The sequence below is a fragment of the Peromyscus leucopus genome, chromosome 14 (genome assembly GCF_004664715.2).
Source record: "Peromyscus leucopus breed LL Stock chromosome 14, UCI_PerLeu_2.1, whole genome shotgun sequence".
Classification (NCBI taxonomy): Eukaryota; Metazoa; Chordata; class Mammalia; order Rodentia; family Cricetidae; genus Peromyscus; species Peromyscus leucopus.
This window is the reverse complement of record NC_051075.1, coordinates 75,437,304-75,459,921: the sequence shown is the minus strand read 5'-3', so window position 1 is coordinate 75,459,921 and position 22,618 is coordinate 75,437,304. Positions and strand designations below refer to the sequence as shown.

At 44.1% G+C, this 22,618-nt stretch overlaps 1 protein-coding gene across 4 annotated transcripts in view; it reads right to left on the bottom strand.

The window, feature by feature from the left end:
* Evl (Enah/Vasp-like) overlaps positions 1-22,618 on the bottom strand; it is a 147,510-nt gene that overhangs the window by 81,067 nt on the left and 43,825 nt on the right. The window contains exon 1 of one of the 4 annotated variants that reach the window (XM_028882117.2): positions 22,127-22,380. The exons of 2 other annotated variants lie outside the window; for them this stretch is intronic. In XM_028882117.2, coding sequence (XP_028737950.1) covers positions 22,127-22,149 — 23 coding nt within the window. In that variant the 5' untranslated portion in view covers positions 22,150-22,380. Of the gene's footprint in view, positions 1-22,126; positions 22,381-22,618 lie in introns of those variants that run through there. One more of the 4 variants, XM_028882115.2, reaches the window with a different exon arrangement.

The window sequence follows — 22,618 nt, the reverse complement described above, 5'->3', positions numbered from 1 at the left end:
CCAAAATGAAATGTGATGGCCAGGTTTCCAGCCCTGTGCCAAGAAGGGCAGGACTCCAGGATAAACTCCACAGTACAGAGCCTCACAGCAGCTCTAAGCAAGTGTGTTCCTTGGGTTCCCGGCAGCTCATAGAAGCAGACCTGCCAGTCTCTCTGGAAGGGACTCAGGAGATACTGGATAAACCAGAGCCAGGACCAAGCACTCAAAGGAGCCATGAACCAAAGTGTGACTAGGAGTTGAAGGCTGGGGGTAACTAGAGTAACTTCAGGCCGGTCACCTGGCCTCAGGGCATCTCTGTCCCTCCTGAGAGAGACACTGTTCTAAAAACAGAAGTCTGTTCTATTTTAAAATGCTCTTTTCCTAAAGCCAATGGTACCGCTTCAAATGTGGCCAACCAAAACTGTTACTAGGGAGGCAGCTGGTAGAGCGTAGTTTCCTAGCCTGGTAAAGAGGAAATATACTCACTATATTAAGGAATTAATCTTCTAAAACACTGAAACCTTTTCAAAAAATTGTTCAAATTTGCTTTTTCAAACAAAACTGTTAATTAAATGCAGCTTCATAGATTATGCTCTGGGGTGTGCTGGTGTGCTGAGCTGGCTATGGGGAGCCCCAGCCCTTGGCAATGATGTGGCAGCTGGAGACAGGGGCCAACTTAAACTTGTCTGCTCCGTTTGGAAACCTTGCTTTCCTCATCCTGAGGATGAGGGGTCATGCTGAGTACTCTTAGTGTGGCTTCTGAAGTTGATCTCCCTGCCTCAGTCTCCTGTCTTATTCCATCTGTGAAGGCTTCAGGAAGCAGTGACTGGGAAAGACTCTCAAACAGTAGAGCACATCACCAGATGCTTGCTAGAGAGGAGAGTGCTCAGGTAGCACTCTACTAATAATGCTAATGACCATCTATCCCGATGACAATTTGTTATGTATAGGGTTTTTTTAAAGCAGTTCTCAGAGGACTCAACAGCGTTGGAAGCAATTGCAGAGGTCCCTGCACAGCACACAGCTGCCATCAGTACCAAGGTCTGTAAGAGGCACGTTGTCTCTGTCACAAAGCTAGTCACTGAGATCCCTCTCACCGGCTCACTGGCTTATACTGCAATGTGACCGACCCTGCAGTGAGAGGTGGAACCACACTCCATACCACCTCCAGTATCTTAGAAACACTGGGCCACTTGACATTATTTCTCTGTTCAGAGGACTCAACTTCACTGAATTCCACTTTTGTGTATAATTAGTATGGTCTAGCTAACAAGGAGCCATTGTTCTATTGAGTTTATTGTTTAAAAAGAATGTTATTCCTATCATCTAGGTCTAGAACCCATGGTTTGTATATGTCAGTCAAATCTTTCTATATTAGTAAACATGGAAAGCTGCTGAGCCTTGTTCATTCCTGTAAGCTCTTCTCAAAGCCACTAGCCTTGAACTTGCCTTTAGACAGCACCGAGACCCAGATTCTCCATTTCCCAGGTGCTCAGTGTCCTCAAGGTCTGGGTCTCCACCTGGCCATTAGTTCTCATTACTCAACCTCACTTTCCCTTTTTATAAAATTTTAAAAATTATTTTATTGTTAATTATGTGTATTGTGGGCCACTTGATGGGGATGATGGGAACGAACTCTAGTTCTCCGCAAGAACAGAAAGCCTCAACTGCTGAACCATCTCCTCAGCCCCCTCCCTCCCTTCTTAAAAAAAGACTTGAAAAGAAAAAGAGAAAGGAAAAAGAATTTTAGACACATAACAAGATGGAGAGGGAGGCAGATAGTTCCCATGTATTACTGCCCTCACAACAGGCATAGCCCACCCCTTTTATAAGGACGGACACATGTCACTTTATCTTTGTCCAAACCCACAGACACTTGGGTGTACAATATCAAGAATAAATAATGGAATCAGGTGGGTAGGAAGTATTCATGTGTGTTCACTGATTATAACAACTGTATATTCCACTGGGGGCTGTTTATAATGGAGGAGGATATGCATATGTGGGGTGGGGAGTATGGGAAATATCTACCCCCCTCTCAGTACTGCTATGAACTTAAATTTTTTAAAGACTGCATTCTGAGGACCTGTCCCTTCTACCCATTTCTTGACAGCTACTGACTCAGTTTCTGTAGTTTTCCAGAATGGTAAGCAGCTGCAATCCCTACGTGCAGCCTTTCAGACTGGCTTCTTTCACCAAGTGCACATCTGACTTTCTTCTGTGACCATTTGCTCTTAACCCTAACTCCAGGAAACCTTGTCAACTATGCTCCTGCCAAACTGATTTCCCTGGGAACCCTGCAAGCAGGAGAACACATAGGGAACTCACACTGCTCCACAGCACTCAGGTTGTCTGTGAAACCCTTCCTGCCATGCCTTGGTGACGCCCTCCTTCCCCACTCTGGATCCACGACACCCATGGAGAAGTTTCTGTGGTGCACAGCCTGATGTGATATGCTTCAGTAACCCACCAACAAACTGAGCAACAAAGGCCTTAGGCATTGGTAGAGGAAGATGTCTGGAAGCATGGTGTGAAAAGCCTGGATACTGAAACCAGAGAACTTGGCTGCAGGCCCATGCCCTGTGGGAGTCTTGGCAAGCTTCTTCACCTTGCTGCCCTGGGCCTGTCTCCATCACCTGTCCTTACTCTTCCATGCGACAGAGCCAGAAGCCAATGTTATACCACAAAGCAAATGTAAGTGGGAAGGGCCATTTTAACTCATTTAATAGTAGTCAGTTGGGATAGTGACTGCCAATTAAAACATTACTGCTGCATGCTCTTGCTCTACAACCAGAAACATGCCAGGCTAATCACTCACACTAATATTTCCTGTAGACATCTCAAACTTTGATGAGGCCTAGGGCACATACCCTCTACACACTGTTTTGCACTGTTTGCACTTACAGAACAGGGGCTTCGGGGCCATAAAATGCAGAGTTAATACAATGTTTCAGCTTAAAGAGTGTGATTTTTTTCAGGGGCCTGGGTTTGTAACCTCCATTAATTTTTCAAAGTGACTCCTAACCTCCCAAAGAAGTCCTTCCTATCAGATGGAACAAATTTTTGAGCCTGTGCATGTGTGCATGTATAACAATAGCAAAGAAAGGAAGCCATGAATGTGGGGGACAAGAGGAGTTGAAGGGAGAAATGATGTAATTATATTTTAATTAAAATTAAAACATTTGAAAGAAAAGAAATGAGAGAGTGAGCATGTGAATTTGCTGAAGCTCTGCTGCAGCCTTCTTCCCCTGGCCAGAGGAGGGAGCTCACAAGGTTCCCATCACTGTAGTGCATACTGGGATGGCAAGCATGTGGGGAACCTAACACACAGCAAGGTTTGCCACAGTAACTGGGCATGGTTACCCGGTACTTCTAAACCCCTTTGTCGTGTGCAACAATGTACTAGGGAATCTCTGTCTTGGTGACTCTCTAGGTCTCGGCTTATCAGGATCAGTCTCAAGTTACAAGTGATCACTGAGTCCTTGAAATGTGGCCACTCTGAATTGAAAAGTGACACAGGTATAAATACATAACACACCTGCAGGAAAATAATATAACGCAGCTTACCAATCATTTTCTTGCTGGTCACATGTTCAAATCATAATATTTTGGGCATGAAGTTTAAACACACTATTACAATTAACTTGATATTCTTATTTTTGTTAATGATGCTATTAATTATTTCCACTCGACATGTGGCTCCCATCTGCGGCTGCGGCTGCTGTGTTCTAAGGAAGACACTACGCACCAGTTCGTTTCCACCAGTGACTCACCAATGAATCCCATCTTAGAAAGCTTACTCTGTAAAACAAAGACAAAGCTTTCAAACAGGAGTTCTAAGTTTGGCACACACATAAAACATTGGCCAAAAATACAAGAGAAAATATACTAACTTCATTTACAGATATCTGCCTCCACTGCAAAGCCCATTTGGGGACTACCCAGAACCTAAGCCTAAGAGTGTGACATCATGATAAACACCTGATGAGGACCTCTCCGCAAAGCACCTACTATGTGTCAGCATCTTCACATTTATCATCATTATTTTATTTCTATTAGAAGGAAAGCTGAAGCACAGAGTCGCTCCCACCATTCAGCTAGTTAGTAGAGGACACCCAACCACTGTTTATACCACTGACCTGCCCCCCACAACCTCTGCCCTGTTATGTTAGCGACACCCTCTAGTTCACAAAATTTCTCCAGAAACCTTATGTTGTTCACTTTCCAAACTATTCTGTGAAGCAGACAGGAACATTCAAACCCTCTGTTTAAAGGAAAGCATCCAACTGCACGGACGCTGGGCCTCAAGGCTCCCAATGGGAAAGCACAGCCTTGGACCTAGGAGTTAGGAGGGATGTAAAAGTATCCTCCGCAATCTCCAAATAGAACTTAAAAAAATTTACATGTTCTTGTGGGGAGAGGGTTGGGTCACAAATGCCACAGGGTTCATATGCCATAGTAGCTGTGTATAGAGGTCAGAGGATAGACAACCTTTAAGAGTCAGTTTTCTCCATTCACTATTTGAATTCCAAGGACTGAACTCAGGTTGTCAGGCTTGGTGGCAAGTTCCTTAATCTGGCGAGCCATCCCACTGGCTCCAGAACGTTCTTCTTTTAATGCTGCTTTTCCCCTAGGCATGGAGTTAAATGGAATACCAGAAGTGAGGCCTTTTCTGTTAACAACAGTCATATATTCCAACCGCAATGTAACTGTTTCTACATATATACTGTGGTATACTGGATATAAATAAAATGCTACCAAAGCACCACAGATTTATGGTGCTACACTTGATGTATTACTATAGTCACTATTTCCCACTATTTCATCTATTCTTTCACTCCTACAGTATTATTTGCATTGAAAGCCCTTGAGGCTATCTGTGGTCCAAACAAACTGAACCCACATGCAGTGAAGTAATGAAGTGCTGAGCAAACATGTGAAAGGCCCATGGAAGAGCTTATGTTCTGCCCAGACAAGTCTTCTGAGGAGCAGAGTAGCAAAAGCCATTTTTTGTTCCAAAGCTTAAGAAAAACATGGAGAAAACCATAACCTATAGAACCAGCTCTAACACAGAGCAAGACAGGATGAAAGCAGACTACCAGAGGCTGCTGTGAGCCCACAGGAAGAGGACCTAGGTCTGTGGTGATATTTTATTTGTGCATTAATAAATAAGGCTTGCCTGGAGATCAGGGGGGATAGGCCAGCCATTTTAAGTAAACAAAGAAGTCAGGCAGCACATACCCTTAATCCTTTAGTAGGCAGGATCTCTGTGTGTTCAAGACCACACTAGGGAACAGAACCAAGTGGGGTGACACACACCTTTAATCCCAGTACCAACCATAGAGACCTGGAGGTCTGTACAGACAGACAGACAGTGACAGAGCTGTGTAGGAAGAGGAAGTGAGGTACCTGGGCCAGAGAGGGCAGAAAAGCAAGGCATATAAGCCTGGGTAGACAGGAAGTCGCTCTCCTTGGAGCTGGTAAGGTGAGGTTAGGTGGTGGCTTTCCATATTTCCCTGATCTCTCTAAGACTTTAACCCAAATTTCTGGCTCTGTATTTTTTAGTTAATAAGACCATTTAGAAATGTGGCTACAGCAGATCTGAAGGAGAAAGTAGGGCTCAAAAGAGAAGATGATCATTGAAGTTCACAACAGAGAGAAAGAAAGAAAAGGGGCTGCTAAGATTGTGTAATAAGGTAGCTAAGCACCAGTAACACATTGTGCAATGAGCTGTTGCCAAGGTTGTCCTAAGGCCAAGATGCAAATCAGAAAGGGACAGAAACCACCAAGACCAGCACCAGGGCACTGTCACACAAGCAAAGAGATGGGCAGTGCAAAGCAGCAGTTCCTTAGCACCCATCACTCAAGGAGCAGGGCCTCACTAGTAAGTTTACTTAGACATTCAGCAGTTATTTTCTTGTCTGTGGTTTATCCACATTTCAATAAACCTAGCTCCTGTGTCCATATTATATATTTAAAGTTCTATTTTTAAGAAAATAATGAAACTCTACCATATCAGAAAAGCTGGAGGATCGGAAACTGGGGAGGTATATGAGGAGCCATGTTTAATTCTTACCTACACGGTTGCCAGTCCCATGGCTAAACTCTGAAAAGCTCTAATGTTCTTCCTAAATGTCCTCTTTCCTCTTGAGTATCATGCTTATTTGGTGGCCTGGCTAATGCCTCTATTTTCTTCCCACCATTTTTCTCTGCAGAAATCAGTTCCATGCCCTGAGTACTTTTGAAGAGTCCATCTGCATTGGGAGAGGTAGAGTCCATTCAAGAGTACCCAGAAGAAATCCTTAAGGAACCAATAACACAAACCTGCCACCTAACAATTCTAATCCTTATGAGGTCAAAATATCTTCTCTTTAGAGCACAGCACACCATAGAGTTGGGGGGGGATGCCTAGGACATACAGGGTCCTGAGATGTACCTTAGACCATTATAGACAGATTCCCAACCAAACTATGGCCTCTGCTACAAGGGTAAGGATGTCTGAAGACTTAATGTTATTCTGTTTGAGTTTTAATGTTGTAAGCAGTTTATCATTTTGCATTTTACAAAACCAGCTTGGGGATGGTGAGATGGCTCCACCACTAAAGACACTTGCCACCAAGCTTGATGATCCAAGTTTGGTCTTTGGGAATCATACGGTGAAAGGAGAGAACTGACTCTACTACCCTATCCTCTGTCTGACTTGCACATGTGTCGTGGCTTGCTCCCCCCTCCCAAATAAATAAATAGGAGAAAGAAACTAGTTAATTAAAAAGAAAATTGGTCAGGTCTTGTGATGGTTAATATTGTCAACTCGGTAGATCTAGAATCACCTAGAACATGATCCTCCGGCCATGCCAGGAGATTACCTTGACAAAGTTAACTGTGGTGGGAAGACATTCTGAATGTGGGCAGCACCATTCCCTGGGCTGGGTTCCTAGACTTTGAATAAAAAGGAGAAACTAGCTGAATGGCAGCATTCTCACTCTCTGCTTCCTGACTGATACACAATGTGACCAGCTGCCCTTAGTGCCTGTTGCTATGACTTCCTCACTGGGATGGACTGTATCCCAAGATACTGTAAGTTGAAATAAACCCTTCCTCCCTTTGTTTGTGATCACAGCATTTGTGGTACTTGGCATTTCAGTGCTCAGAAGCCTGAGGCAGTGGATCTGGAGCTCTAGGCCAGCCTGGGCTACACAGTGGAGAAGGTATGAAAGTAGCCAAAGAACAAACAGTGGAGGCAGGGCCAGTCCTGCTCACCAGGTTATGACAGCAATCTTTGGGACTAAGAGCCCTGGCAGCTAAGATTCCATGGTACTAGGAATAAGGGGAGGTGGAGGTCCACCTCACTTGCCAGCTCAGGAATAGGCTTCTGCTCTTTGGCTGTAGGTCAGAGAATCTACGGCCAGACAGAGCTGCGAGTTCTGCCCACATGAGGCAGGAGATCAGGTGGCCTCAAACCTGTTGCATTTGTTTTGTCCGGGCTTAGTAATAATGGTAACTTCTAAAGATTTGGAGTTGGGGTTTTTTTGTTTGTTTTTGTTGTTGTTGTTGTTGTTTTACCTCTAATCTACTGTGTGGCCAAGGTAGAGTTTTGTTTTGTTTTGTTTAAAAAAAAAAAAAAACAGAACTGGTTACTGATGCTTCTTCTTGCTGTCATGTCTGTTGCATCTTACCCAGGATGGAGGCCAAAAGAAGCAGCTACCACCACAACAGAACTAGAAGAAAGTTCAGGTCCTGGTCTGCTACTAGCCTGACAACCATGGCCAAGTTCTGGCCCTTCATAGGTTTGTTTTCTCAACTGCTATCAATTTCTAACTTACTGGGCATGATGCTAATTAAATAGTATTTTTTAAAATACAGATCTTAGCTGAGTCAACAGAAGGTATATTCTTCTATATCACTAACATCAAACTCTAAATGAAGGAAATACACTCATATACCATGCCTGAAAAAGTGTACACAGTACTTCCCCCACCCACTGGAAGTCCCTCAGGAGACCCTGATAATTCTACTTCAAGGAAGTGAAAATTCAACGCTGTTCTCAAAACATAAATCTGTAGAGCACTGTTCTTGCTGTTCTGAGGCCCTTCACCCTGCCAGTGCTTCCCAGGAAAACTCCCCTGGGGACCTGACACACATGTTGCCCGTCGCTCCAGTCCAGGACTCACGACAAGCTCCTAGCAGCAGCTCATCATTTAGAAGTGAGGGCTCTGACAGAGGGTGTGGTAAGCACAGAAACAGGTGCGGGCAGAGTAGTCCTAGAACATGAAAGAAGGAGACTTACCTCTGCTTGGAGGAGCAGGAGGGAAGGCAGGCCTCAAGCCAGTGAGGGATACTGCTAGAAAAGTCTTTCTTGGCCTGGGTGACAATCCCTGTTCTGTAGCTATTTATACTGTGGCTGCACCTTACAGCCATGGTGTGGGGGCAGCCTCACATCACCACAAGGCAAGTTTCTCTGGACACCACTCTCCCTGGCAGGCAGGCAGGCAGGCAGGCACCTCTCATCTGGATCCTTACATTGTCTCTTCTCTGTTCATGAGTGTTCTGGTGCTCTCCTCTTCTCACAGGGACTCTAGTCATGTTGAACCAAGGCTCCATCCCTACTACAGCAATTAACCTTATCTTCTTTTTTTTAAATGTGCATTGGTGTTTTGCCTACATGGTGTCTGTGTGAGGGTGTCAGATCCCCTAGAACTGGAGGCAGTTGTGAGCTGCCATGTGGGCTAGGAATTGAACTCAGGGTCCTCTGAGAGAGCAGCCAGTGCTCTTAACTGCTGAGCCATCTCTCCAGCCCCTAACCTTATCTTTTTTTTTTTTTTTTTTTTTTTTTTTTGGTTTTTCGAGACAGGGTTTCTCTGTGTAGCTTTGCGCCTTTCCTGGAACTCACTTTGGAGACCAGGCTGGCCTCGAACTCACAGAGATCCGCCTGCCTCTGCCTCCCGAGTGCTGGGATTAAAGGCGTGCCCACCACCACCCAGCTAACCTTATCTTCTTAAAGGCCCAAATACAGTCAGTCCAACTGGGACTCAAGCTCCAACTTGTTAATTTGTGGGAACACAATTTAGTCCATACTAATGCCACAGAGTGTCCGAGTCCTCTGTTAATACTTAAACAGAATGACAACTTTGAAGGTGATTGCCATGGTTACCTCCTCTAGATGTCAGAATAACCTAACTCCTATTCTGTTTTTCATTTCTCCCAGTTTCACGTTACTCCAGATTCTCTACATTTTAAGTAACAGAATCTAAAAAGAAAAAAATATATGGAATTTCACATAACGCTAGGAGGAAAACATTTGTGGCTAAGTCTGGCTTGATTGGGGGTAACTGCCTGGGAGGGCGCCGGGAAAGCTGCCCTGAGAACACGCTTTCTCCGGCCGTCACAAGGCTGGAAAAAAGGCTCCATGGCTTTCAGTCTCTGGGGACTAGGCCTGGTACCATTTCTAATAGTGCTAGTGTGAGTCTCACTGGGGGCTGGTGCATGACAGACCCGTCCTTAATTCATCCCTAAAGTAGGGTTAAAGGTCAGGGTCCCACAAGCCAGATGACAAGCCTGGATCACTAAGGACAGAGGACAGCAGGTCCTTACCTCCCAGTCCCTCCCTTCTAAACCAGCTGCTGGACACACACACAGCAGCTGAAGAGAAATAACAACACTTTCCTAGCAGACAAACAGATGAGGCAAAAACTTATTTCAGTACCTTTTCAAAAGGTGTCTTTCGTACAATACTTTATACATTGGAATAACTTTAAACCCACGTCACTGGCCATGTGTAGAAGGACAAAGGGTTTAGTGACCATGGATGAAAACACTCCCACATCCCTCCCTGTCAGTAGAAACTGCTCTGGCGTGCAAAGGAGCAGCAGGTTTTTCCATCCTTGGTAGTCCTTCACACAAGCCAGACTTTATCATGGAGACATTTAGAGTGATTACATCAACAGAATGATACACTAGACATTTCTTTAAAAATAGCAAGAAAAAACAAACCAAAAACAGATGGGCACATCTGAGGGAGTGAGCAGAATAAAAAAATAAAGACTTTTTTTTTAAAGCCCAATACACTAGTGAATGAAATTAAACATTTTGGAATTATCCAAAGAAACATTTTCTGCCAGGGATGTGTCAGAAAAACAAAAAGTGAACTTACTTAGAAATCCAAAGGGGCGTATAATAAAGTGAAGGAGAAAAACATGATCTCTGATTGAATTCCATTAAACTCCTCAAGCAAAACACAATCTAGAAAGAAATTCAAACTGGGTGTGGAGGCACACACCTTTAATCCCAGTGCTTGGGAGGCAGAGGCAGGTAGATAGAGTTCTGTGAGTTCAAGGCCAGCCTGGTCTATATACATAGTAGTTTCATGACAGCCACATCCAGAGCTGCTTAATAGAGAGACCCTGTCAGGAAGGAAGGAAGGAAGGAAGGAAGGAAGAAGGAAGGAAGGAAGGAAGGAAGGAAGGAAGGAAGGAAGGAAGGGGGAGGGAGGGAGGGAGGGAGGGAGGGAGGACGGACGGACGAGAGAGAAATTACGAAAGAAAGAAGAAAGAGAAAGAAATTAAGAAAGAAGAAAGGAAGAAGGAAGGAAAGAAGGAAGGAAGATAGCAAGAGATAGAGAAAGGGAGGGAGGGAGGGAGGGAGGAAGGAAGGAAGGAATAAATTCAAACAAGAAAGTCTTATTTAAGAATTTTCAGCTCTAACATGCCAGTTAGAGAACCAAGAGAGGTGCAAAGCAGAATTCACTGTCTTCCCATTGAACACCTCCACCCACCCAGGGCTAAAACCCAGGGCCTCATTGTTAGGCAAGTGCTCTCCCACTAAACTGTATCCCAAGTCTTCTTCTAAGAGCTTCTTCTAAGTCCTGTCCTAGCTACTATGACAATGTGAGCTTAGAAAGTAATAATTCTGAAAAAGAGTTTGAGCTTTTCTATTTACAAAGCATTTTTGGATATATAATCTAAATGACATATACACCCCAGTAAAAGAATAAGTGATTTGCCCCAAATTATATAAACTATAACTCTGAACCCATATTCCGATGGGATATTTGATCTTACACACTTTGGACTCCTTCCATTTAGGCATTTTGACTTAAGCATTCTTTCTGCTCTCCTAAATATTCTTTAACATTCTATGCCAAGATTCTCCTTTTACTACAGCAGTACTTGAGCATAATTGTTAAGCAAAACGATTGCTTCCAAGGACATATGTGGGAAACTCAGGAAGCAAAATGTCTACCCTCTGTAGCTTTTCTCACAGTCCTCCTGATAATGCGTACTGTCTCTTTCCAGTGGGCTAGAATTTACAATTTCTTTCAATATGACTGCCAGAACTCTTTCCCCGCAAAGCCTCCAGAAAGGCCCGAGTTACAGCAGCCGAAACACAACTCCCAGAATCAAGATGGTCCTGTGTTCACAAAGCAGCTCTCTGATGCTGGAGAAGTTGTCTAAGCAGTATATGCCTCAGTTCTGGCAGCAGCTTCCTCATTAGGTTCTTCTGAGGACAGAAGTGCATGTATTTATGAATACAGAGGAGAGAGCAGATTACACTGACCACTGACAAGGTTCAGTAAGTGTGTGGTCCATTAATTTAGCAAAATGTTATGTAAAATGAAGATAACTGTCCTGTCTGACAGATTTTCATTGTTTTATAAATTAGAATAGGAGATGGTTATGGAATAATTAAAAAATATAACCCACTGAGAGTCTGAGATGCAATGTAAGCTCTCTGACCTTTAGGTACCTGGGAGGTAAAATGGTCACAATGTACCCAACACTGGAACCCCTGCTTTCTACGCATGGACTACCTGAAAATCAGATGCAATAACTAACTCGTGGAACATGGAGGGCACACCTGCACTGTTATCCTGTTTGAATATAGAAGAATCAGAAACTATGTTTAAATACATAAGAACTTTCAGCTGAGAGTGGTGTGCACACCTGTAATCCCAGCACTCAGGAGTGGAGGCAGGAGGATCAGGATTTCAAGGCTAGCCTTTGTGGTGATATATTGTGTACCCTAATAAAATTTGCCTGAAGATCAGAGAACAGAACAAGCCACTGGATTAAACATAGATGCTAGGCAGTGGTGGCGCACACCTTTAATCCTAGCACTTGGGAGGCAGAGATCTATATGGATCTCTGTGAGTTCAAAGCCACCCTGAACTCTAATGAGATTGATTCAGTCTAGGAGAGAAACAGAATCAGGCAGTGGTGGCACATCTTTAATCCCAGCACTTGAAATCTCATGCCTTTGCTTGAGAAGTCACACGCCTTTAATCCTAGCACTAGGAAGGAAGTGAAATAGCTGGGCAGAGAAAGGTATATAAGGTGTGAGGAGATAGGAACTTAAGCCTTTTCAGGCTGAGGAGTCCTAGAGGTAAGAGGTGACTATGGCTTGCTCCTTTGTCTCTCTGATCTTTCAGCATTTACCCCAATATCTGGCTCTTTTTTTTTTTTATTATTATAAGACCATTTAGCAATTCCTGTTACAAGCCTTGGCTACATAGTGAGTTCAAGATCAGTCTGGGCTACTTGGACCCTATCTCAAAAAGTCAAAATAAACAAGTAAGGACTTTTAAAGGCCACATGAAATTTTACAACTCATTTTGTTGATTCCTAGAACTGTGAAAAGCTACCACACACTTCCTGCTCTTGTTACTTGGATAAATTCTGCTCAACTACAAACAGATCTTGTTTATTAAGTTCAATAGCTTCATCAAACTCCTCAAAGACTTTCATGTTTAAAAATGAGATATCCAAACGGCAGCACCTGTCCCCTTTCCTGTCATTTTTCATTCTGGTCTGTAACAATGATTCAAATGTGGCAGGAAATTAAAGAAGAAAAACGGGAACACAAGTACTGGGAAGCCAAGACTACCCAGCTCTGCTTAAGTGTGCTGGAATGAAAGCATAAGAAGTGTGGTCCTGTTTTCTGGTCACCCTCTGCCTAGTTAAGAAACATTAATTAGTAAATTACAGGTTAGATCTCTTAAGCATTCTATAGGAATTCGGAAAAGAAGAGAAACCCATGGGGTAGAAGCTGGAAAAGCATCCTAGGAAGAGGCATGCACAGACCCGGGCTTTAGAGGATGTCTAAATAGGAAAACAAGGGTTTAGAAAGGGAGCCAAGAAGCACGTACAGACCCACAGCTAAAGCAGGTCTCCTACCCCCAACCTCCAAGGTGGGGCTGCATAGCCCAGGCTGGCTTGATATCCTACCCAGCCTCCCCAGTGCTGGAACTCTAGAGGTACACCAGCAAGCCTGCTGATCAAGCAGTTCTCTGGAGCACAGAAGCTAAACTTCTGCAAGCTGAGCTTCGAGAGAAAGGACAGAAAGACCACTAAGGGCTTTATGTACAGGGGCAGTGAACAGAGAGAGTTCTGCATTGAATCTTGGGAAGGACTGTCCCCAAAGCACAAGGACCCATTCACCCCATTCTCGCCTGTCTTTGAAGGAAGCTGCCTTTAACTTTTCAGTCATGGGTAAGGATGAGCTGACGCACACATTGTTCACACCAGGAATCTGATCCGCACAGCTGTCCCAGCCCAGAAGCTTGGTACAGTCAAGAAGAACTTAATCCACTGCAGCCATTGTGCTCATCACATTTGAAGACAACGGGGAACAAAATGTAAAGGTCGGAGTCCTTATCTCACGGTGCTGGGACTGCTCTGAGGTGTATTTGTCTGTGAATGTGTCCTCTCTCCAGAGAAAGGTATTCCACTGAGTACAGTGCTGCTCTGTTTTTGAGATGGAGTCTTACTAATAAGTATCAAATGTTGGCTCAGAACTTGCTGCAGACCAGGCTGGCCTCAATCTTGCAGCAATCCTCCTGTCTTTTGAGGGGTTTGAGGAGTGGCCCATATTTAGACTGTAATCTTACCCACTCACCCTACCCCAATTAAGAACTTGTACAAGGATTCTTGAGTTGAAAGTCAAGATTAAAGTTCTTCTATAGTTCCTGTTAAGACTCCACATACACCCTATTAAAGCCATAACAATCTATTTTGCTGGAACGTCCTCATCAACACTGAATTCTCACTTTGATTAACTCTCCCTTCAATGGAACAGACTGCACATATCACTGTCTGGTGCAGTCCTAACAGGTCAATGGGCATGTGTTTACTATCAAGCTCTGGGGACAATGAGAGACAATACAGGGGGGTTCAGGGAAGGTTGACACTTGGGGTTGGCCTCTGGTCACACTACCTTAGCCAAAAAATACTACAGTCCACGTGTCAACAGCAATGGACTTAATTAATCTCAGACAAGGGAGTCTATATGCCAGCCAAGCAAAGATCCCAGCTCTCCCCTGATTAATCACACCATGTTTATTTCACTTCCTCATAAACACTTCAGTTCCAAACAGGATCATCTTCCAAGGACTGATTTTTTAGTATTTTAAATCTCAACTCTCAGTGGGTAAGAAGAGTTGAGAAATGCTATCTGTACCATGTGTTGACCTTTTCCCTCTCTCTAGTAAAATTCAAGTCCAAGAGAAGGGTCTGAGGAAATGCCCTGATCCTTTCAGTAAATGAAGACTTATTAATGTATTAGTGTATTCTAAATTCCAGGCACCTTGGTAGATGCTTTCTATGAGAAGTCTCATTTTAGCACAGTAACTTTTTTCTTTTTTTTTTTTTTTTTTTGGATTTTTTTCTTTTTGTTTTGTTTTGTTTTGTTTTCCCTCCTGAGACAGGGTTTCTCTGTGGTGTTTTGGTGCCTGTCCAGGATCTCGCTTGGTAGACCAGGCTGGCCTCGAAATCACAGAGACCTCCTGGCTCTGCCTCCCGAGAAGCACAGTAACTCTTGCAGTATGTAACAACCACATTTAAAGACAGGGAAATTAAAGCACAGAGAACTTACATCACTTCCTTGGGGTAAAGGGTGCCCTCTGCAGGACACAGAGAAATCACCACAGACATGGTCACATCTTGGCCAAAGCCTGAGGGAGAGCACACATTGCACTCAGCTCCTTTCTCTGCTTCCCACAGTAAGCTCCTACACTTTACCAACTCATGCTACTGGTCCAGGGGTTCACTCCAGGAGACATCTCCTCCAACGGGGCTGACATTCTTCTCCAGCTCAGATTTCCAAGGTGGTATTCCCACCCTTGGCTTCCTTATTCCAAGCTTTTGGCATGTGTTCAGCAGCTCTTGAGGACAGTAAGTTCTAGAAGACAGGTTCACATTTGCCATTTTCAACTATGGCTTCTATTTGGTCGCTTTTCAGGAAATGTCAGGTGAATGTCACTCTAAAAGCAGAAAAACCTCCTATCTTCCCACCTCCAAAAGCTACTCCCAGAGTTTATAGAGCCTATGCATTGGGATCAACTTCTACACTCTACGTCTGCCAAGGGCCACATGGCTCCACAGTGGTGTTCTAGAATGTACTGGGACCCAGGTCACATCACCACATTTTGTTCTGTCCACTCAGTTTATTTTGTTTTTGACTACACCTTAAGCAAAAGTGGGCCTATACCAGGGTTGTTTTAAGTAGCATCTGAATCAGCTAAGCACCGATTAAGCTCATGGATCCCCAAACACAGAATGCAGGCCTAGCAATGCTTCATCACACACACACACACACACACACACACACACACACACACACACACACACACACACACGTCCTTCTATACATGACCCCCAAAGCCTGTTTTAATAAGACAGGTAGCAAGGTGAGAATTACTTCTCACAGTCACAACATCTGTTTCTCCTAAAAAGACTGGAGTCAGTCTCTGGGCTGCAGACCCACAGGACTACCTCTGGTTGAGTAGACTCTCCAGTGACTGTAATGTGGAGGCAGACTGGTGTGTTCTGCTCTGCCATCCTGGCAGCGAACTTGTTTGTTTTGCTTGTGGCTTGTCAGACACTAACAAAACTGTGGCATCAGTGAAGATCATCTGTGTTTCTTGTTCCCAGTCCCTTCCTCACTCTTAACTACCCATTCTGTGCTGATTTCTTCCAACTCGGGGCTCCTACTGTCACCTCTAAAGACCCACATGGCTGTGAATTGGAAAAGGCTCTAGGAAATCAAAGAGTAAGCCTCACAGGAACTGTGGCTTGATTCAAATTCTGACAGCAGATATGTAATATCTCCAGAGGAATGGTGGTTGACAAGTGTTGAGCTAACGCCTTGACTTGAAGCACTCAAGTTTCTGTACAGCCAACTCTACAAAAATCAATCATGGCACGATCACTCTGCACCAGTCACTGTGCAGAGCTTGGGCATAAAAGCTGCAGGAAGAGTCAGTCACTCTATCCTAGGGGATCCTCTGTTCTTCCTCTGTCCTGTCCCTTCCTACAACTATGGAGCATGTGACAGGCACCATGACAGATCCTGGAATCCCAGAAGAGTCTCTGAAGATTATGTTGACTGCCAAGACACAGGTGGATTCACAAGATGTCACTGCAGACACACAAAATATAAAACTGACCAGACATTCCTCTAACTGCTGGTGACTTCATGAAATTACCGAACCTTTCTCAAATTCTATTCTCATTTCCTTCATTCATTTAACACATTTACTAGAACTTATTACATAAGAAGCACTAGGGAGCAAGGTGGTGGTGATGCACACCTTTAATCCTAGCACTTGGGAGGCAGAGACAGGTGGACCTCTGTGAGTTTGAGGCCAGCTTGGTCTACAATAAATTCCAGGACAGCCAGGGCTACAAAGAGAAAGCCTATCTCGAAAAACCAAAACCAAACCAAAAGGCACTAGGGAAACAGCAGTGGACAAATGGCTGACACATAAAAGCAATATCTAGAATATATAGATGGTGTTGCAGGAGAATAAAGCACAGGAGAAAGAAGGGGAGACCACAATGGAAGCTTTTAAAAGAGAGTCCAGGCAACACTTGAGGGCAGGTCTAGAGAGAAGATAGAGTGCAGGCAGCATCCTCAGGAAGAGAGGGGCAATGTAAATACCACAAGGCTGGTATGGCTGGTGTGGCTGGAGTGCCAAGGCCAGAAGTGCTGCTGGAGGTGAAATCTGGGCACTGTCAAGCCTGGCTGACCAAAACATGCAAGGCATCATGGGAGTCTGGGCTCTCCCACTCAAGGAGGTTAGACTTGACTTGAGTTTAAACTCCAAAAGGAAAACTGGGCAAGACTACAGAAGCAAGGCAGAAAGCCTGAACAACAAGGCTGCAATGGAGACTCAAGGCAGACGTGGGGCAGTCTAGACTAGCAATGGGAGAGCTGGCAGGATGAGATGGAAGAATAAGGAAAAGGAGTGGGTACTCTGGATGACTCTAGAAAAAATGGGTTTGTGAGCAGTGCTAAATGTGAAGTACTTATCAGGCTTCCTGCACTGATGTGAAGCAAGCAGATAGAATGATGGGTCCAGACTTCGGAGGCAAGGTCTGGTCATACTCTTGTCTTCAATGATAAGGTCCTATATGGACTGAGGTTACCATGTAAACCTGACTGGCAGCATCTGTTGAGTTTCTTTCCTTTTCCTTTCCCTACCCAACTTGCTTCTCCCTTAACCTTATCTGAGTTGTAATCCCTCAGCACTGTGCTGCCAACCACTCAAGTACTGGTCCACTCACCACATGACAGTAATCCTGAAAGTGGGAGGGACCAGGCTCTGGCTGGTGCATGGGTGCTTCAGGCTTACAAACTTCACGTCTTCTCTGATACTACTCATTTTAACCTGTGTCAGCATTCCAGTAAGAGGGCAGGGAAAAGCTATAATATTCCCCAAGACCAGATATAAGTTAAAATTAATAAAGAAGTCAGTTGGAGTTTGAACCTCAACCATTCTATGAAACAGAACTAAAACAGACTCAAAATAGTAACTTCCATGTGACTGATTCATTCCAACAGGATTTTAGATCTTGGAATTGTGTACAGGATCACTGCTGGAAATAAATCAGAATCATCAAGCACTAAGGATTCTGAGAAAGAGAGGTCTGTGAAGCTTGTGGAAATTCTCCTGTACCCAGCTCCCATCATCTGTAGGAACACTGGGATTACAGATGTATGCTACCACACCTGGGTTCCCATGGGTTCTGGGGATTCAACCCCAGGTTCTTAAGTGTTCAGCAAGCACTTAACTGGCTAAGCTATCTCTTTAGGTCTCTAATACTGTTTTTTTTTTTCCTAAGGCAAAACCACTTCAGTATCACAGAAAAGCAAAATTAAAAGGGCCAAACACAAATGACCCATGCTTACCACAACAGCAAGCTACAGTGTTTGCCTAGTGCTATAGTTCCATGATGGGCACAATTCTATAACCACTGGGAAATGCCAGCCACCTCTCCAGCTTTTAGGATCTTGTAACTCTAGGTGTAGGGTGCAAGCAGCAGTAAATTCCCTGTGTGCTTCTGCATGTGGGGTGTTGTGCTAAGACGCTTCTTAGCATTGTCGGGTCAGCAAACAGCTGTTCTGCGTGATCTTCTGGTCTAGCACACACCACAGCATAGACCTCAGGAGGACACCAAGGTAACCACCTGGCGTGCTTGCTCTTTATTCCTCTCAGAATCCTGGTTGAATAAACTGTGTTGATTGCTTCATACAGCCCTACTGTATGTCAAGCAGTGTTAAGCACCAAGGAAAGACTGCTGAAGACAGACAGGATTCACCAAAGCACTCAAGGAACTCACAGTTCAATAAGGAGTGGTGGCATGCAAACATTTTGTATAAAAATTAGATTCCTTCTTGGAGATGAATGTGGCCATTGTGCCCTCGGTGTTGGGGTGTATATGGAGAAATGTGTCTACAGAGGAGACCTAAAAGCACATGCAGATGATCTGATGGAGCTGCCCCAGTGTTCTTTTGTCCCTTGGTCTTCTGTAGAAAGGACTGGTATAATTTATAGTTTACATGATCCCATATCATGCTGACAGCAGTAGAGATTTTTCAGGCAAGAATGGCCATCCCCATTTTCCAGATAAGAAAATTGACACTAAGAAAGATCTAGACACTTGCTATGCCATGGAGGTAATATGTGGCAGTGGCAGGATTATAAACCACTGTTCGTCGAGACCTCTACAGAAGGAGGAGCTGTGTGTCAAATGGAGCTGGCCATAGTAGAGCCTTGCAGGCACACCTGGCTGATCTGCCACCTGTATAGCAGGTTATCTAAGGATCAACCAAACTCACACCAAAGATATGGGAAGCTGAGCGTGGTGACGCAAGGCTACAATCCAAGAACTTGGGAGACGAGGAAGGAACATCAGAGTTCAAGGTCATCTTGGCTACATAGCAAGTTTGAGGTCAACCTGGATTCAACATGAGACCTGCCTCAAAAACAAACAAAAAGGAGGAAAGAAAGAAAGACAAAAGAGAAAAAGAAAGAGGAGAAAAGTATGGGAGAGTCTGCATCTGTATAGGCTGGTTTCTTGGCATCATTCTTTGGACAATACAGTATAGCAACTTATACACCATTTACATGTATTTGGCCCCATAAGTCACCTAAAGGTGATTTACAGCATTCAGGGGGATAACATAAGTGTCATGCACACAATCCTCCATTTCATGTATGGCGTCCTGAGGGAAGTTCTGGAACCATCAAGCCGTAGATGCCAAATAAAGGCTGAACTTGAACTGCTTCTCTGCTCTTGGGGTCTTCTGTGCAGATTCCCCATCTCTGCCTTTTCCTCGACCTTCTCATCTCTGTGATAGTCAAATCTATCTGCTCTCCCTAACTCAATGGATCTAAAAGTCTGGTCCCTAAACCTATAGTACCAAATCACCTGGGAACTCATTAGAAATGCTGATTCTCAAGTTCTATAAGAATTTTTATTTACAATGCACAGAATTCCCAATAAGCTCTCTAGGATTCTGTGGGATTCTAAAATCTTAAGAACCACCCTGAATTAAACTAAACTGCCACACTCTTCTCTAAGGACAATCCTACCACCATCACCAGGCTCTCAGGTATAAAAGCTCTTGACTAAAGAACGTTATCTGTCTGTACGGTACTAAAGTAGTGTGCAGCTGTATCTAGCAAGATACTTTGAGGCCAATTTGGGCAGAATCCTGAAGGAAGAAATAACAAACTCCCATTTCTAGTCTACTTTCTATAATGCCATCTTCTCAATTAACTTAACTCCCTTCCACCAAGTCTTTTTGGCTTTTGGGTCAGAGTCTATCACAGTGAAAACACTTTTGCGGCTCTATATCCTTCCTCCTTAACCACAAATCAAAATGGAACTCTAAAAACTCTGCTCAAAGAGGCATTAAAGGCTGACTCCATCCAGAGAAAAATGCTATCAACTAAATCTGAGTTTCATGAAGTACACCTATCTTAGTTACTTTTCTATTACTGTGATAAGATACTATGACCAAGGCAATTAAAGTAGGAAAAGTTTACTAAGGGCTTTCGGTTGCAGAGGGTGAATCCATGACCATCATGGTGGGAAGCATGGCAGCAGGCAGGCATGGCAGTGGAGCAGTAGCTGAGAACTTACATCTTGAGACACAGCAAAGAGGCAGAGAGAAAGAGACAGAGAGAGACAGAGCTAATAGAATACATAAGCTATGAAAATGACATGAGCTTTTGAAACTTTAAAACCCACCCCCAGTGGCACACCTCTCCCAACAAGGCCACACTTCTTAATGTAGGACCAACTGGGAACCACACATCCAAATATATGAACCTTCAGGGGCCATTCTCATTCAATTCAATCACAGCAGCTTTCTACAATTTATAGAACTTCTATAACTTTAAAAAATGTTATTGCATTTATTTGTATGTGTGTGCATGTATGTGGAGGTCAAAAGACAACTTGTAGGAGTCAGTTCTCTCCTTCCACCATGTGGGTCCCAGGGTTCAAACTCGGGTTCTCAGTCTTAGCTGCAAACACCTTTATATGCTGACTCATCTTACTAGACCAGAACTTAAGTGACTCTTACAGATATTTGAGACTAATCTTGAAACCAACACTAGAACCCAGGATTCCTGATTCATTCCTAAGTGTGCATCTACTACATCACCAGACACTAAATAAATAGTTCCCTAATGGAGCTATTCTAAAGTGCTGAGTGTGGTCACCCTGAAAGGGTATAGGCCTCATGTCATCAGGGCATGTTGTCACATAGAAAGACTTTCCTTACCACAAGTCCACTCCATTCAGAATAATGCAGACACATGCTCTGAAACAAAGGATAACTTCCAGAACCCAAAGCATCAAGTTTAGAGAAAAGGGTGGAGACACTCTTTGCATCTTACTTTTCTCTGTGGAAATCTAATGATCCTCCATCTACTCTCTCGGTTGGCTGGTTCTTCTCTTACAGATTCAATGTCTATTGCAGTAACATTTAGAAGGAACAAAAAAGGCCTGTCAAGGTAAAGCTGAGGTGCCACACAATCACCCTCTCTGCCAGTCAACGTGGTATTTATGCCTAGTTCTAAGACACAGGAATTCCGATGGAAAAAAGGAGAGCAGTGAGACACAGACACACACATACACACTTGTCCATAGAAATGGGCACCGAACGATCTGACTGCCTTCCTTCTGCCTCCTTTATTCTCATCCGTGGACACTGTCTCTGCTGCACGTCCCTTCCTACATTCAGACTCTGGGATAGATAGCTTCCCCGGGAAGAGATGGAGGAGCAGAAGGAAGAAGTCACAAAGGATCTAATCTGGAACATTAATGATGACAACAGCGGAAGAGCCCCGGAAAGAAGCACCCTGTTAACAAACGTTGTCAAGGCATATCCCTGAAAGCAGCCTAGCCGCGGCGTTAATAACAGGAAACCAGAGCCAAATCCAACCCAGCCATGCAGATCCATTTGCAGAATTTTTCACTCTAGCTGCTACAGTTCCCGTTTTTGTAAAGCAGCAGTAGACTGCATGAGTTTGACAAAGGAAGAAAACAAAAGATAGCAAAAGACTCATTCTGGATGTACAGTAGCTATTCTGTATTCATAACTCTACACCAGCAAGAACAGCTCACAGGATGCACAAGGTGGGGTCCTTCACGAATTTACACAAGATCAAGCCAATTATCCATGCTGCACTTCCATGCAGTAAACACCCCTGACCCTCACCACCTGGATAAACCCCACCAAATGCAGTAAAGAACCCCTTTTCATGTGTAGAACTAGCCAGAGCCTAAGCAGTCATTACACAGCAAAAACCTAGAGAACAAAAACCCAGCATCAGACTGAGAGAGAACCCAGAACATACCTGAATTCTTCAAATGCAAACATGACCTAGTCAGAGGCAATTTCCTTGGATTGTATGGCAGCCTTTTTGGTACCGAGGACAACCATTTAGTCAGTCAGATGGTGCAAAGTGCAGAAAAAAAGAGGCGAGGTTTCCACACCCCCCAATATTCTGAAGTAAAAGGCTCTCTGCAGACAGGGGCCTGCAGCCTCCAGCTCCGCCAGCTGCTGACAAGCGGCAGCTAACAGGGGAGGCAGCTAGAAAACCATGTGATCATTCTAGCAAGTCTGATTAATGCAGTGAATGCTTAGACTTCAGGTTGGGAGCTGGATTAGTCTAGAGAAAAAAGTCAAACCCAGGGTGCACCTAGGATCCTGGGTAAATCACGTAGCTCATCCCACCTCTAAGAATTGTGTAGGGTGGGGTGGGGTGGGGTTTCTGCAGTGAGAATGAAACCTGCTCTATTGTGATCTGCCTAATGACCTCATCTTCCCAAGGCTGTTGCTGCTGCAA